Raw genomic sequence first — 17,908 nt, 5'->3', positions numbered from 1 at the left:
CTCACGTTCCTCCGTGCACGCGTGATATTTACAAATAAGACATACGCACGCCGGGAAACATGCAAAGCCACCCCTCCCCAACGAAAGGAGAGTCAGAATTTCCCAGCAAGCATCCATAATATGGGTGAAAAATTTTTACTATCGGACATCCATTTAATTCAGGAAAATTGAAACCCATACGATCCTTCAAATTTCACGGCTAGAGTATTTTCACTGCCGTATTTCTGATGCTTGTGAAAGGAGCGAACCGTGTACAAATCCTCTGTGAAGTTTCGTTCGGTCTTGAAGAAAGATTCACTGAATACAAACAGTATCGTTTACTCGAGATTTTTTATTTTTCATTTTTTTACCTCCAAATTATTCTACATTACGGTACGACCACCAGGTCTGTGATGAGAAAAAGGGGACGAAATAAAAAATAAAGGAAGGTGAATTTATGTGTGGCTTTATGGATATGTGACAGGGTGATATTCTCTTGTTTCTTCGGGCCACGAGGGTCGGTTTCTAAAGATCGATAATCCACCTTCCTGCACTCGGGCCGTTTCAAGCTCGCCAGTCTTTTCAGCTGATCCATAATTCGTCGGGAGTCTACCGCCCCGGTAGAGCCCGCAAGATTGGAATTATGTTATATTCATGTTCGAGCGTTAGTTTTCACTCAACTCACTTTCCGCACTCAGACCTCTCCGGTAATCGAGAAAGTTAAACATTAAACTTGGCTCTTAATCAAACTATACTTCTCTTTTCTCAACCGTATAAAGCTTTCACTACCTCTTTTTTCAACATTCATCATTGTTGCATTAAAATAACTGCTTTGTTTCAATTTACAAAACGTCTAGAGATTCGACGTTCTGTCTCATTGGAATAATCGCGAAATTCATGCACGTTCCTAGTTTCTCATTCCCCGAATTCAAATCTGGATGAAATTCCATGGCTTTTTATATATCACGTCATGTTATTGAATTTTAATACGTGGTACTGTGCTTCCAATAGAAAACGCGGTGTTTCGAAAAATTTGAAATCGGGTGCCAATAACTCTCATATACCTTTAGAAAAATGAATATAATCTACCAATAATTCACCCTAAGTTACACGGTTTTTTTTTATATTACGAGAATCGATCCATATTCATACATGTACAAAGCCGATGGGTTATCGATTATTCTGTATTGGTTGCTTGAAAATTCAATCAAACCTCACGTCGTTCAGTTGAGCATGTTATGCCTGGAACTTAGGTAACATTTTTCATATTGAATACTGTCGACTTAGATTTTAAACGGAATAAGATGTATTCATGAAAATATGCCGTCCAAACTCTTAACAATTGACTGTAAATTGAAATAATAAAAATGATAGTGAAATAACTGCAATGTTATTAAATATCAATACGTATATATCAAACTCATAAACGTGTGACTTTTTTTCTTTTCTCTTCGCCGAGGTAATTCAATCTCGCATTGGGTGAGTTTCAAGACTGTGCAATTCGTATACTTTACTCTAAAATATGCCCACTCGGGACGGATTAAATTCGTTCTTAAATCCTTTTTTGATCCGGGATTTGTGAAAGCTACATTTTACAGCAGAGTTTTTCCTGTCCGTTCGTTGTGTCTATAAAGACCATAAGACCCACGGTCATCCTGTCAGAAACGCCGGTCTTTTTATCGTCGCGCTCAAACCAGTTACCAGCTAACAGGCGAAGTAGTGCAATTAAAACTTTGCTCTCGTAACTAATTCCATTGTCTCTTATGCCCCCGTCGTTTCTCTAGACTCAATTGCTTTCGAGGATACAGCAGGGAGTAGTAACCCTTTGCGGGGGTTCTGGATGGTTACGGTTGTCGAGACATTTCAAACCGAGATAGTCCTTATGGAGAAATCTAAACTACGAACGTAGGTGCGACTACATAAAACTGCCTCGAAATTAAGAGTTCACAGTGTGCCAAGCTTTTAGCGGTAAGCCATGTTGCTTTAGTTCAACGAAATATAGAAAATATCGTTTATCTTAGGTAAACGGCATTATCGTCCCCATATGTGTTTTAGCAGATATAGAAGCGAGGTCTATCATTACACCACCGCATTGAAAGGCTGCGATATCACCAGGCGTAATTGAACGTGAAAGTTATTCACTTACACCCACCTAGGAATACCACTCGAAAAAAAAGTTCGTCATTTTAGCAGCTCGATAACTACCGCTGGTCAAGCTTGTTGTACGTGTGTATAGAGTAAACGTTCGGGCACGTATTGCAGTTCATACCCAGACTCGATGCTCTCCATAGATATTACCACAGCGGTGGGCGATTTTTTCCCTACATTTCTTTTTTTTTTTTCTTCTTTTTTCTTTTCACCCACGTGCAACGGCGGACGAGACCGGATTGATGTCTCGATTAAAGTGAAATAATGGACCAATTTCTCTCGCTCTACTGAAATTGCCAGATTAGACTGAAAGCCAGATGAAATATGAGGATTTAATTGATTCAGCATTGATTTTCTATGACAAGGTGGATGAAGAACAAGATGGTATGAGCACTCCTTGTAGAGGCGAGGTGTTTTACCCGTAATCCTTCATCCTCACCTTGTCTTGACATGTTTATATCTCATACAAAACGACAGTAGCTACGCCCGGAGAACGACTGCCAGGAAGACAAAAGCTGAACTGTCAAAAAGAAAGGACGACGGAAAACGGAACGGGTTTCTGCAACTATTTTTCTTCGCTTCCTGATTCTCGATCCGGCGTTCACGGGTTCTTCTATTTTTCTCAGTCCTCCCGATCCTCTGTAGATAGTTTATCTTACAAATCGAGGGTCAATTTTACGCACGATTAAATTTCCCGTTGAAGCGGGTGAGGAAGAAAAAAAGGCATAAATTGTTATCCTTAGAGGCTTTTAAAATTTCTATTGAATTCACAACGTAGAACTTTTTTCAAGAATAAATGAGTGCTTGTGTGATTAGGTCAACGTAATTACCGCGGTATCGTAAAAACGGAAACTGCGGTTAAAGTCGGAGAAAAATTAAACCCTGAAAGAGATAAAATATCAGTAGTAACTCGTAACCTTGTCCCTACTTCTCACGTTCGTCGTTACGACGTAAAAAATAAATTTCAATCCCCGTCCAGTGTCTACGCCGTCTAGCGACACATTGCCAGTGCATGTCTATTCCCTGGAGTTACTTCGAAGGTGCCGAATATTTTTTTTTTTTTTTTTTTTTTTTTTGCGATCAGGCATAATGTAGGTATGGCAAGAAATTGCACGTTCGCCGCACAAAATTTGAATATCATAAATATAATCGTTTAAAAATTCTGGAGTTCTTGAAGTTGCACTGAAATTTCCGATGGCAAAAAGTATATGCCGAATATTTACATCGCGTAACACGATGCCACATCCTTCAAAGTTTCATACACCGAATTGGTTATCAGGTCACGACGTTATCGAGCATATAATCGACGGACAGACTGCACAGCCAGCCGGTACTCTTTCAAAATATTCGCTCGAGTACGCGGACTGAGCAAAGCATTTACGGATGCAGACAGAGACGCCAGCGTAACACCATCGACGAGCAGATAGTGCATTATACGAGCACAAGTAGGGCGAATTCACCTACTCACTATACGGCAAGACGGTGTCGACGCCAATAACTTTGAAGCACGTCTAGCCGTGGTGGTGTGTATTAAATATAGGGGCTTGTCGCACGCCCCAGCAGAGCACATGGTTGAACGGGTGACGATGGTTGCTTGCCTCGGTGGATCGGCTGTCTGCCTGGCTGGATAGCTGGCTGATTGGTTAGTTGGCGACTCAGGCCGAACCCTCCGCTATCCAACCAAGCTTGTGTCTACGAGTTTGCTGGTCTAGGTGTGCCGATGGAGCGAGGAACTGTATCACAATCAGGCATGTATGTACGAGTTGAACCGAGACAAGTACCTGGGAAAACGTCTCGGGGTGTCTTTTGCTGGTTGGACGAAAACTTTGGATTGCTCGCTATGGCCATGTCGTATGATTGAGTCTTTTATACTGCTTATCGAACGCCAATTTTCAGTAGCTTAGTATGTGAGATATGGAAGCTTTTGAAATGTTCCTACAAGGCTTCGACGTAGGAGACGAAACACTCTTGCTCTACTTCATCTCCCACCCTTGTCTCTGAGGGTTCAGGCGTTACGGTCGGATGAGATTTACTACGCGCTCATCAATTTAGTATTCATGAATAGTTACTTTCTCTGGAGTTGACATGATGCCGCGGCGAATATGGACTTTTAGATCAGATGACAAATTCTTCGGCGATATCGGAGGTGACAAGTTTTCAGAAATTTATGGTACTGGTTTATCACGATTACAAAGTGCACGTCAATCTGTTCGTTGTACTCACGTCTGCCAATTTATCCTGTAAACTCGTGTTATCCTTTATAGAATAACTCCATACCGATACAACACACCTGGGTTAGAATTCTGTAAGGAATAGAATAGCATCGAAGTTTCAACTGTTTAGAAACTAGGGGGAACTATGACGGCGGCAGCTGATTCAAGTTGAGTTGAAACGTACCAAGTGATATAATCGTAACGATACAACATAAATTTATATATGCTTCCGTTATGTTATCTCAATGCAGGAAGTAACTATATCTATACAATACACGCTGGTACGCTGTATAAATGCAGGTCGTATAATTCGTTTGTATGGGTGATATAGTAGTTTTCCTACCTAGGGTGTAAATCGTTATGCTCGTGATGCTAACAATATTTTTTGTCCTACGAGTCGTAAAATTCGATCACATTGTACAAAAATTGCAAAAAATGTAGGAAGAAGAAGTTCGCATACGTGGGCACGGAAGATTTTTAACTAACCAAAAGAATGAACTGAATTCCATCACGTGATTTACAAATGAAAAATTGAATTCTACCAATCTCTATCAATCAATAGTTGATATTTGAATTTTCAAACTGAAAATGAAAATTGTTAATTATGCCTCCCGAAGCTTGGCCCGTATTTTCCGCCATCTCCTGACCATTAACTGAACTGACGATTCTCAGGATCAACTATAAATGTGGCAATTTAGATCCTTTTTGATTTCAAATACATACATGTGTGTAAAACTGATTTTACACCTGCAAAACCTACCGTAAAACTCCATTTCACGCCTAAGTAGGACGAAAAATTCTTTTCAGTATCGCGTGAGCTGAGCAGACGACTGGATAGATATTGATCTCTATATTTCTCCGTAAAAATTTGACCAATGTAGAAAGCAAAACCTCTTTCGCGAATAACGGCTATCCGATTTACGGGACGATATCCACGAGCCGTCCGAAAGCAAACAGTCGCGTATTTAGCGGGCAAATTGCCAAGATGAGGATCGTCGGTGCAGCGAAGCCTGGATGCTTTACGATGGACCCATCATCGCTAGCCAAGCAACTCGTAAAGTCTCGAATCACTCGCGTAAAATCAGCCTACGCTGTAGGCGCCATCACCTGCATCACGTATAGTAATAATCTTGTAGGATCAATGATTGGATCTAGAGTTAGAAACTTTATCGTGTGTGTCCTCGGTAAGCTCCTTGAGCCCGAAGATAATCGAACCTGGTTTATGCCTCGTGTATTCACCCCGTGATGTATGTCATGTATATACATGACCACACACTGCGAAGAGCGTCGACGAGTTCCGAAGGCGTGAATAAATCGGACGTTGGCAAAAATGCAAATAAATATGTAAATCTTCAAATTCTGTTGACGACGGTCGTTTTCGGGAAAGAGAGGCAGAGGGTCGTACCTTAGAGATTATCTATAAATTTTATCCTGCAGCTGAAATCGGGGAGGATGAGACCATGCTCGAAAACACCGGGCTTCATTTCTCGTTCGAGAATTAAATTCTGCAAATTCACTCAAGTCCATTTCTCGGTTATACACTTGAAGTCTGTGTGGAAGTAACTGGAACCTGATCGCTACAGATTCGAGTTCGTTTCATCTCCGTATACGTGTGTCACTTGGAGTTCGAAAAATAATTGTTTTTTCCGAATATCTTGGAGAAGAGTATGAAATGAGGATACGAAGTTCCAGAGCACTTCGTATCGATGAAGCGTTACGTAGCTCCACGTGAACCCTGCGCTCTTCTCCATAGCGAAAATTTGCTTTTCGCCACGGAGTGAAGTGAAATTCAGTAGGCGGCCATAGTACGGTTTACTAGAAGCCCTTATGAGTCAAACTTTAGCTAGATATCGCTGTGAAAAACGCTGACTCGTCTATTTTTTTTATTTTATTTTTTTATTTTACCTTGAAATAAGAAATTAATTATTGAAGAGCAATTGCAGAGAATGTATAATTCTGCTTTCCGGAAGTTTCCAATTAAAATTAATTAACCGATAAAGTAGCCGCGAGATATTCTCGCGAAGTTGGAAAATATTGCAGCTCACGTAGAGGTTATAAGCGGGTGGCTTCCGTCGCAATTCAATTCGTAATTTGGCTTCGTGTTGCGGGTATAGCGAGATGAAATAAATCTCGTAAGCCCGCTTTTACCGGACAAATAAGACGCTGTTCGGCACGTGACTGCCTTGTAATTGTTAAAAGAGTAATAAGGCGCGCCCCTATTCTCCGCTCGTTAAAGCTTATCCTCGGAAACCAGGAGGGTCACCGTCCGGGGAATCCGAACGTTCATCCTCGCGTGTTTCTACAGGTAAAGCCTCTCCTTCACGTTTCCCTTGGACCTCATGCCGGGACTTATAATTAGTTATTTATACGGCACGTTCACCCCTGCAAGAAGCCTCGCTCACCCTTCAGTTGATAATCACTCAGTTTGGTGCTTGGCAGGGATCCGAAAATGCTCAGAGCTCGACCATCGTGGCTCACAGACTTTTCTAACGAACGGCGTATAATCAACGTCCGAAGAGTAGAGAAGGTATTCAAACTATCGAGCAGCTCGAAAAGCTCGCATCGCAAAATGAGACGAAATTTTCCGCTAATGGACGTCTGCGCTGGCTATGTGAGTTTCAAAAGTGGCGGAGAGGCTGGCTCCGGAGTTTTCCTACAAGTCACGGATCTCATTACAACATTCTTTAGCCTTATCTTCTCCACACGTATACGCGTCGTCAAAGTACGTCTCGGCTTCTTCCGTGCTATTATATTATTTCTGTACTCTGTATGCAAAGTATGGTCTACACGGATATTTTTCTATCAGCTTCTCTTTAAGCCGGTAAAAATCCCGAAAGGAAAAAAACTCGGGCCTCGTTCGTATCCCTAAATTCTGCGTCGTTGATTTCGGATCAAAGAAAGGTCTGCTCGTTTCATTTCTCCAAAGGTGCGAGGCAGCCGATGCGGCTTATCTTTCACCCTCCTGCCTGCCTGTCGTACCTTCGATATATCGCGATAACTTTAAATACGACAAGCTTCTTTTTTTCTTCTTTATCTTCTTCTTTCTCATATTCAATTATCCTTCACAACGCAACGCTGAGGCTGATAAAGCATTTAGTTCCCTGCGCTTTCCCCGCAAATATATTCTTCAAACACGTTCGGATAGTCCGTTTCCTTCGGGAAAAACGCCGGGTAACATGTAGAATACGAGAAATTTCACTCGTGCTTCTGATATCTTCCTCGCAATTCTCGCCGCATTCCTCGTCCACCTATCTCTAGTCAGACCGGATCTTCGACCCGCGAAACTTGCCTCGACAATTCCTGCCTGCCTACCTGATGTTTCTTTTATCTCCCACTGGAATGCCGTTCGCGTCCCCGACGTTCACGTATCTTTTTTTTCAAACTGTGCAATCACGCTTCTGGTTTCACGGTGTTTCGTAATTAAATTTCGCAAAGCAGGTAACCGCTCCGTTTCTTTCCAAGTATAGGTACGGTGTTAATGAAACATTCAACGATTTAATAGGACGTTTCATCTTGCACAGGATACGCTGGAAAGTTATCACACAACCACCGCGATACCCGATCCTGGACGTTTGAAACCTTCTCCCTTTCAACCTGTGTAATACCTTGCTAGCAATTTTAAATTTCCTTTTACTATCTGATCATAATTTCACGTTCAACTTGTCAAATAATTTCTTTCGCTTGGCTGGCTCTGCCTCTTTCGAGGCGGTCACGTTTCAGTCTTAGATCAAAGTAGCGGCGATTTTCAGAAGCCAAATTACTCATGCTGCAGAAATTTGATAATCCTAAAATTAAGAGAGGAAAAAATGCTTTTTTGGTGAATGAAATTGAACCTACGTTCATGCGCGGGCAACTGTGTTTTAACACACTATTTCGCCTTGAGATTTATGATTCTGTATTCCACACAATCGGCTAGAAAGCTTACATCTATTTGGAATTCTACGTACATTTCGCTCTTACGTTTCTCCTCGGTATCACTTCTAGTGATAAAATGAAAAAATGATTCCCCAACTTATTTAAACCGTAGAATATTATTTCTAATTCACGCGAGGTTTCTAAAAACTATGAAACTATATCTCTGAAGCGCTCTTTGTATCGAATATTTGTAACAATCAATTGCGAAGGATCGGTGACTGTGCAGTTTTTGAGTTCGGCTCTACGATCGTGCCATTCGTGGCATTCGTGGCATTAAAAGAGGGATATTCTTCAAATTTGAGAGTCGGGAAAAGTATATATACCGTTTTTCCTAATTCAAGCACGGGTGTGCAGCTGAAAAATAATTGGATCCGTTTGTTGTTGAATGTTTACCACGCAGTGAAGTGAGCCAATTTAGGGATATTTTAACTGGTAACGAACCGCACGAAACGAACGTTTCTTGCGACCCGCTTTATAATTTTTAAATCCTCCCGGGAATAATAAGAGGGTGAAATTTGATGACTGGAAAGCTAAGAGCAGAAATTCATCCACGCAATGAAAATACCTAATTATAATCTTTCTAAATTATTGACTTTATTCAATACCAGCGAAAGGTTCTTTGACGCAGTTGCTCATCAAAGGGTTGTTCGTGCCTCACGTTTTCGGGGATGACGATCAACGATCATCCCAGAGATTGAAATTTAAAATGACTTTCAGGTAACAAAATCCTCATGCTATCATGAATACTGCTCAGAAACCAGGTTTTTCATATCCGAAGAGAGAAAGAAATATAAAGCCTTTCTTAAGAAAGTCACAAACATTTCCCATGAAGCACGATAATATCAGTCGTCCTAAAACTGATCAAAAAGATCAGAGACCGTCAAGTTACAAGGTACATGCAACTGTATTCAATGTTTTTCGTACTTGCACGTATTTTTCCGAAGAAAAGTCCTGGCGATCAGTTACAGGGGTCAGTTTTCCGCAGTAACTTTCAACCTAGTTACGACGCTCCGTGTGTAACGACATTGCGTGTGTCGTCCGTTGGAAAGCGTCGACCACAGCATGGTGTTGATGCTATTCAATTCGCAGCGAAGTGTGTCAGCTTAAGAGCTGCGTGCTTTAAGTTTGTTGAAAGTCAACTCACAGCCACACCGAGTCGGAACAGCACAAGAAATTCTTTACCGTAACGCGTCGGCGCTGCGTACACGTTAATATTAAGTTTTTAGGCCGAGTAACAACCCCTGGGAAACGTTTCGTTTCCCGGATTACGTCAGCGAGCTTGCCTGTCGACCAACGCCATATTCTCACGAGTTTCCATGGGGTGACACCGATAACCATCCCGCACAACGAGTCCAGCATCCCCTGGACGCTGAAATAATTGCCGTGCAAACTGTGCAAAACTTGCGTTGAACCACGTCGCGTCGATCCTCGAGACTGTAAAAGCATTTGCTGGGCTCCGAGCTTTTCTCATTGGTCCTCCAGGCAGTCGGTGCATTTGGCAAACGAACCTTTGTCTGTGTAACGTGCACTCCATTCAGCAGTCTCGAAAGCTTTTGAATTTCGAATTTTCCCAGTGTACGTACGGATGTACTCTAGCAAAGGCAAAGCGATTATCCAACTTCGTAGGATAAGCTCGATCCAGATCCGTGGCTTAATTCACTTGCATTTGCAATCTGTTCCTAGACTGTAGGAGAACTAATTTCAGCCATGTTGAAATTGCAGAATCGAGATACGGGGGGATAGAATGAGACGTAAAAACTGACCTGGATGTTCTCTTGCTGTATGCCGGTATTATACGTATACTCCTTATTATTATTTAAATAACTCGAAAACCGTAAAAACGATAGAATCAGAAATTTAGTCAGTTCTAAGCTGAAAAAATCTCCGCCGATTGAGATCAAAATCACTAGAACCAGTTGATCCATTCTCGAGATATGATTTTTTTTCATTTTACGAATTCTTATCTTTTCATCAATTTTTCGTAACATTGAAAATTTCAGAACTCTCTCAAGGACCGTAAATGTGTAATTTTAATTCTAAACCTGTAGCCTCTAATTTTCGATAAACTACAAATGAAACCATAGTACCTACATAGAATTTAGTCGAGACTATTATACTATCGTCCATTTGAATACTGAACATGTGTGAGTAATGTACATATATACCTTCAGGGGGTAGAGCGGGGTTAAATACAAAATAATCCCTCCACCATGTTTTCCTTAATTTTACATACCGTTGATTTCGTCTCATACCTGCTCCAGTCGAAGATTTTGAATTTCAACATCAGCCTCACCTTCGGGCCAACACTGTAGTACCTAGCAGCGTAATATAGGTATTTATTAGGAGGTCTAATTTGGAGAGAGCAGCGAACCCCGGCCAATTATTCAAGACTTGACTCCATGACAAGTTACAAAAATAGAACGCTTTTCTGAGCTTACAACGGCGAATAGAAGAGAGTGTTACTTCGAATCACCAGGTTTCTTCATCGAGATGAAAAAATCAAAGCTGTTTTAATAATTTAATAGCGTTTGCTGCCGCGTTCAGGAGTCGTTGGTTCACCTCTGCTCCGTGGCGGCTACCTGCTCCAGAATATCTTGTAATTGAGTCGTTTGTATTCGTCAGCTGTTGCCTTGTATCTAGCCGGTCGCTTTAATTAACCACCTAAAATATTATGGATGTAAGCTTTTCCTGAAAAGGGACGCGATGCCCGTGTAATCCTTGTGTGCGTTAGGTACGAATGGGTATGTACACATTATACATGTGCACATATGCGGACGTGACTTCATGCTCACGCAATTTCGATTTTATATGTCCGCAGCTATCATTATGCATTACGTGGTACTCAGACAATTCGATTTCCTTCCCAGCGGAAAACCATCTGCAAGCACAATCCTGGTCGGGATAAAACCCGGCTGGTATAAAGTTTTCGTAGCGAAAATTAGGAACACCAGAACGAGGAGGTTGGGAGATGCTTCGTACCCTCATTTTCTGGCGATTGTTTGTATATGTATGCGAAAGCTCGTATTGTACGAGAAAAAAAAAAGTTATAAGCGCTGAAGAGCTGGGAAGAGAATAAGAAAAATGCCCGAAAAACAGCAAGAATTTTTCTCGTCCCCCTTTTTGAATAAGCTGAAGCTGCCTCAAAGGAAATTAGTTTTTATTTATATAAAGTAATTGCTCGGGCTCGTACGCCTGGTTAGCTCACGTGTAGTGTCGTCATATTTTCGGCGAAACGAGACACTCAAATTAACCTAATTAACATAAATCTCAATTAATTAATTCAACGTAAATGAGGGAAAACAAGTTTAATGTGTGCTCTATAGACCCGAATTATCGTATGCCACAAGAAATACGGTCGCAAATTCAACGATCGAACGCAGAAGCGTCTTGGTTAAAGAGTTTAAAACTCTACAATTTTTTATAAATAATTTTTATCCCTCGACAATTGTCCGTGTTTAATTCCTCCCGCCGGAGCATTATTTTTTAAACCAATCAAGTGACCGCTGAATAAGCGTCGAGTTTCTGCTTTAGCCAAACGTCGTCCAATGTTCTCAGGTTCATTATAAGACTTTTGACAGTCCGCAATTTGGAGTAAGCTTTTAGCTGACTCGGGCACTCAGCAATCCCCGATTGCGTAGAAGCTTTCTCTCAGCTCCACTCCGGTCGGATGCAAGGATTTTGAACAAACGAATTCACGGCCTGTAAAACCCACGACGAGTTTCTTTCTGCGTACATATTGATCCCCGCACGAACTGCTCCCTTATCCGGTAAAAGCTCTTCTCCGTTTAACCACAAATTGCGATGCAACTTGTGCGCGATGCAAAATCGCGATAGTATCGAATCTCAACTTACCTAGACCGTTTCGTATTCTCGATCAAGATATTCTAGGTTTTTTTTTTCTCAGACCCTCGCGCAGTTATCTATGAAGCGCAAACCAATTCGAGACCAATTTACACTTCGTATTCTTCTTTCTATTCCTCTTGAATTCTTGTTGGAAGTCACTTCTTAGCCGAATAACCGTATCGAGACAGTCCGTCGAGGTTCAAATCGAATGAAAAAGATGCAGCCATCCGAAGAATGGTCGATCATGAAGGGAACCCCATTTCGGAACAACCGGAGCATCCATCCGTAGGCGTAATATATGCGCACCTTTGACCCACACCTGCACGGTACGCCAATTCTCGTCTGTATACGTACGTTCGAAAATATAGATATAACGCGAAATAAACATACATCAGCTCAAACGAGGACGTGTTTGCACCGGTGAACTTCTTCTTCCACCGGCTTTGTACCACGCGAAATTCGTCATGCGGAACGGAAATAAAGAAAGTTACGAAAGGACATATTGGCGTGGAGTATTCGGGTATTGGAAAATAAGGGTCCGGCTAAATTATTTTATTAACGATAGAGATCCGTGCATATTAAAGAAGGCATCCTTTTTCGCAAAAAACCTTATGACATAACATTCTTCGTGTGATCGTTGTAACGACGATGCCGTTTCTTTGTTATGTTTCAGACCGAGGACTGCATAGGAATCTACGAACCACACGCCTATTGTGTTGTCTATTCAACAATTGACAGCAGCTCCGTGCACGCTGCCGAAAAAGTTTTGCAAACACTCTGGCGACTGGATCACGTTTCTTCCAAAGCCGTGATACTTGTTGGGAACAAAATTGATCTCGTCAGGGGAACGCTCTTCTCAGCCGAGGGTAAGAATCGACCATATGATATAAGATAGTCCTAAACTCCCTCTATAGTTCGAATATATTCAGCATGAAATTGGGTAGATAGTGTTTAATATTATCTCAGCAGCGATTACCGTTCCGATCTAATTACATTCTTGAGTGAATATTTTGGTGAATTTATGGCACTCATTAGTCTGAACCGCATTCGGGTCACCGAGCTGTCAGAATGCTTGTTTGTAAATTCTCAGACATTAGAGACACAGGACAGAGGACGGAGCTGTTGGTAGTCACAACCTCGGCACATTCAACGGAGTGAATTATGGTCAGAGGCAACTGTCTGACGAAGGCGACGACGACGTGTTTCACGCATGAATAAATTTCCCCTCTTCCGCAAAGCGGGAATTCAGAATATGTTTGATGCAATTTTGAAATTATACGTAGAATGAACGTTGCGCAAATGTCGTTCAAATGTTACCCGGTTTACTTCAAGGCTCCAACCTGTGTTCTCGACGCGTGGACGAGCTGAAGTATTATTCAGCCGGTTGAAAAAGCACCAAGTCATGAAATGCCGGTGTTTTTAACAGTCGAATCGAGGGGTGTACCACTGTAATGTATGGAAGAAAAATACGTGGCCCCATGATATGGGAAGACTTTAATGAACGGTAATAAGGGATTTATTCGGGCAATAAATTCGCCGGAAGTTTAACGAGAGAGCAATGACGAGATCCTGACGGAAAAATGACGGTCACGAAAGGACATAATCGTTGCATTTACATTTCTATATTTTTCATCTTTCATTCGACTCAGAATTCAACGCTGACATCAGATATTGTGTAGGTATTGCGAGCTTGCACAATTTTAGATCAGGATCTTTGTCGAACAAGGGGCTGACGCGGGTGAGGGAATTTGACCACTAATAGATAGTTTGATGGAAGCGGAAATTGGTGGATTAATGGCGGATTGTCAACGGCATAGGAAGAGAATCTAAAGCCAGTCGAATGATTCGGCCTCACGATATAGGCGGGATAATCTCACACGAAAGTGCAAAATCGAAGTGAAATCGATGTCACATGTGGAGCCAGCTCTCGTAAAGCTTCTGAGTAAAAGATTATCACACGCTCACGAGTTAGAGCCTGACGATGGTCAGAGTTGAGATGGGCAATAAGTATCACCAAACTCACTTCAGTTATTATTCACCTGCAATTGACGTCGAAAATAAAATTCGAGTCGAGTTTAATCGACGTTTTATTCGAAATATTTCGGAAGCACTAAATCCGCAGCTGAATCCAGGCAGAACGTCTTTTCGCGAAACGATATTTTGAGCGAGGACCGTAAGCACAGCCTTCGCGGAGTTCATATCCTGACAGAAATTGCATGATCACGCCTCGTTCGCTTGTTCACAGTATTTTCACACCAAACGCGTTCTCCTGTGCTTTAATCTCGTGACTCCTCTGCCTGGAATTCTTGAGCCGCCGGCGCCACTTTGACCCTGTAAATTGCTGCAAAGAGTGTCAGGTGAAGCAACAGCGCACCAGCTATTAGGTGGAAAAGTGTGTTTGCGAAGCGGCCTTTGAGAAGAAAAATTTCTATATACCGTACGCTTGATTTCTGGTTAAAGAAAAAAAAAGATAAACCTGATTTCAATGATTACGCATTGGCAAAAGTTGACATTTGGAAAAAGTGACCCTCAATGTATAACCGCCAAATTTTCACCGCGTTGAGTAAATCTGATTTGCGCTCGAAGGCTCCATCGCCATCGTTAATTCCCTGACAAACTCGATCGTCGTCAGCATTTTCCAATACTGACTCAAATACTTACGCCATACGGATGAGCAATTACTCAGGTGTCCAAAAGCTTTTCTGCCTAATCCGAAATCAGGAGATTCCGACTAGGCGCCGGATTTTTCACTGAATTATCGTTTTTATCCCAGCATTTTCAGAGCTCAGTCAATATTCCCTTCAATATTCGTCTTTACCCAATTACTTCACGTTTCCTTTTTGCAGTCTCTAATTATACAGACGAAATTTGCTCTAGTTAATAACGTTTTTTTTTTTTTTTTTTAATTTTCACTAAGGCTAAAGTGCAGCAAAAAAATTGCTTTCTGTTGATTTTTTTCTATCCACTTTAAACTTATGACACTATTTCAGATATTGTCAACATATGGTCAAGCGTCAGTCACGATTTACAATTATGTCATGTTTGAACGCCCTTTGACGCCACGAACAAACTGCATCCTGCAGCAAAGCTCGTTGTATCTCGATAGAAAAAAAAAACAACTTTAAAACAGATTACGTTTCTAATTTGACGTTGTGAGATTAGTTTAAAAAAAGAACTCGCTGATATTATACAGTAATTTACGTTTACGTTTGCGTAGATTCTTTCAGATCGTATATCAAAGGAAAGAAAAAGTTTGTCAACCTTAATATGGAAAGCATTCAACTGAGGGATGATTTCGTTATTCGTTTCCATGAATTTTTTCCGATCAACGAGGCGAATGTGTGCGTTATCGCACTATAAAGCCAGGCTAAACAAGGCATTCTATACACCTGTATGGTTGAATATGTGCGTGTAAAATGCATGAAAGCCTGCAACTACGCCGCCTGCATCGCCCGGAATACCTGGCCGAGACAGATATAATAAAGCATTGTAGTTTCGAATCGAAGAACAAAGCAACTCGAGGTTTAATGAAAATTGTGGATTACCGTGAGCTGTTCAGCGACACGCATCTCTACGTGTATACATATACATGTGTATTCCGATGCTTCGTTGCATATACTATTTCACCAGAATACACATTACACAGTCAGCTGGCCTACTTCAGCAGTTCGAGGAGATTTTCACGGGATGATCTTACCGAATTTTTACCTTCTGTTTCGTATTTTCGAGAGCGCTTTTCGCTCGTTTGTCTGCATAAGCGAAAAATTCTCGTTGAATATTTTCACAACCGTCTTGTATCCTGCACGACGACCTGCAAGCATCGTCTGAGGGCCCCAGAAGCACCTGGCGCTCTTAATCTTTTATGTATGAAAAGGGGAGAACACCTTTCGACGATGATTTCCAGCTGCAGAAAACGGCGTCGATACGATCGCGTTTGCAGTGAGAAAGAGAATAGCCAAACGCGTAAATTTATATCTTAACCACTTTAAATCTCGCTACTAGGTATGCGTACTTTCAGTCTCGCTTTATGCCTGGCATTTTCTCGCTGCGCGCAATTCTCGCAATTCTGTTACCTACGTGTAGAAGTGATTCTTACAAGATTTCATTTGCGTGCGTGCTTACAGAAAGGGTGAGAAAAAACTGGTAATACTGTAGGTACCCTATACCACCGGGCGGCGAGTCTAGCCACGATAAATATTAGTTCGTGAGTGAACGTGCGGCTAATTTCGAAATAGCGTATAATCAATTATACGTTACACCGATGCAAGATAACACTCTTCAGTTAATGGAGAAAAATTCCAGTGCAGGTGGTGTACTCTCATGTGGTACAATTGAAGAGGGAAATTGAAATAGACTGTGAGTGACGTTGATCGAAACGTAAAGAATAAATTCTCAAAAACGTGATTGCAGTACAAAGTCATTAATGAATCTCTGCTATTTTTTCGTAAAATACTTGTTCGCGATAACCGATTATAGGTGCGGAATAACATAATATAAATGTCTACACTATAAATTTACGACTTAATAACGGATTAGATTGTGTGTTATAAAGTTGATGGCGATGTATTTGTTATACTCGTACTTATACAGTTTGGCGAGCAAGTGGTAGCGGTGATTTATAACAATGGAAAATAGGTACACAAGGGTAGAGCGCATGCTAACTTTTGTCAAGATCGATATAACTAATTTACATTTGTGTCGGCACGTTGAGCGCGAGTTGCCGCGTCAAAGTTTCTCGAAGATTGAGGAAATTGAGAGACCCTTATAGGGGTATCACATGCAGGTATAGCTGATAAGTATATACGTGGGTAAATCTTTGCTTTGTATTTTGCAGAGGGTAAGTCTATGGCGACTTCGTACGACTGTAAATTCATCGAGACCTCGGTGGTCATCAATCACAACGTTGACGAACTCCTCGTCGGACTTCTGTCCCAAATACGTCTTAAACTTGAGAATCCAGAACACGCTCGCGACCTCCTGCGCAAGAGATCACGGAAGAACAGGAACAGGTCACCCTTAGGATCCTGCTCGGAGAATAACTCGCCGAAGAAGTACAGGGGCAGCAGAACCAGCGCCAGTCTCAAGGTGAGGACACTCCTGGAGAAGGTCTGGGCTCGTGACAGTAAGTCGAAGAGTTGTGAGAACCTCCACGTCTTGTAGGGAAGACCGAAGAAGGCGCGTGGTTCGTGCAAAGTAGGCAAGACTTCCGGCGAGGGTGAGAAGAGAAGTCTGCAAGCCGGGGATCACGCGACACCTACTTTGGATGAATCTACGCGTCGGGCCCGCTAGTTTTGTTCAGGATACAAATTCACCGTCGCGATTTCCTGCTTTTTGGTACAAACGTACCTGGGAACCGGCTGCTTTTCACATCATCGGGCACTGACGATGAACCGAGGATTCGAGGGTTGCGAAACGTGCGTTAATTTATTTGACAACTCGTGTCAACCTATTTGCCTCCTCTTTGATCTTCGTCGCCGCGCATGTAGGGGGGGGAGGGGAGGGATTCAAAGCAGTTACTGAACGGGTTACGGAAAATTATAGGCACTGAAATATTCTAAACAATTATATTCGAGGTCTGTAATTATATTATACGCCTCGTGCAGAGAACAATAATACACGGCACGTTCTATCTCCAAGTTCAAAATGTAACTGATGACGAGGACGATACGAACGTAATATAATATATGTACAAGAAAATGGCTATACGTAACATCTGGAGAGGCTCGAAGTATTGAGAGTGAACTGATTGTGAGAGGAAAAGCGAGCCAAAAAATAACCGCTGCACAAAAGTAATTTCCTGAGTATATTTT

General features: G+C 41.8%; 1 protein-coding gene across 1 annotated transcript in view; it reads left to right on the top strand.

Annotated features, from left to right (window-relative positions):
- Positions 1-17,586, top strand: part of LOC124406627 — a 77,946-nt gene extending 60,360 nt beyond the window's left edge. Inside the window, exons 11-12 of the mRNA XM_046882105.1 lie at positions 12,772-12,964; positions 16,933-17,586. Coding sequence (XP_046738061.1) covers positions 12,772-12,964; positions 16,933-17,258 — 519 coding nt within the window. The 3' untranslated portion in view covers positions 17,259-17,586. The remainder of the gene's footprint in view (positions 1-12,771; positions 12,965-16,932) is intronic.
- The last annotated feature ends 322 nt before the right edge of the window (positions 17,587-17,908 follow it).

The sequence above is a fragment of the Diprion similis genome, chromosome 6 (assembly GCF_021155765.1).
Source record: "Diprion similis isolate iyDipSimi1 chromosome 6, iyDipSimi1.1, whole genome shotgun sequence".
Classification (NCBI taxonomy): Eukaryota; Metazoa; Arthropoda; class Insecta; order Hymenoptera; family Diprionidae; genus Diprion; species Diprion similis.
This window is presented reverse-complemented; position numbering and strand designations above follow the sequence as displayed.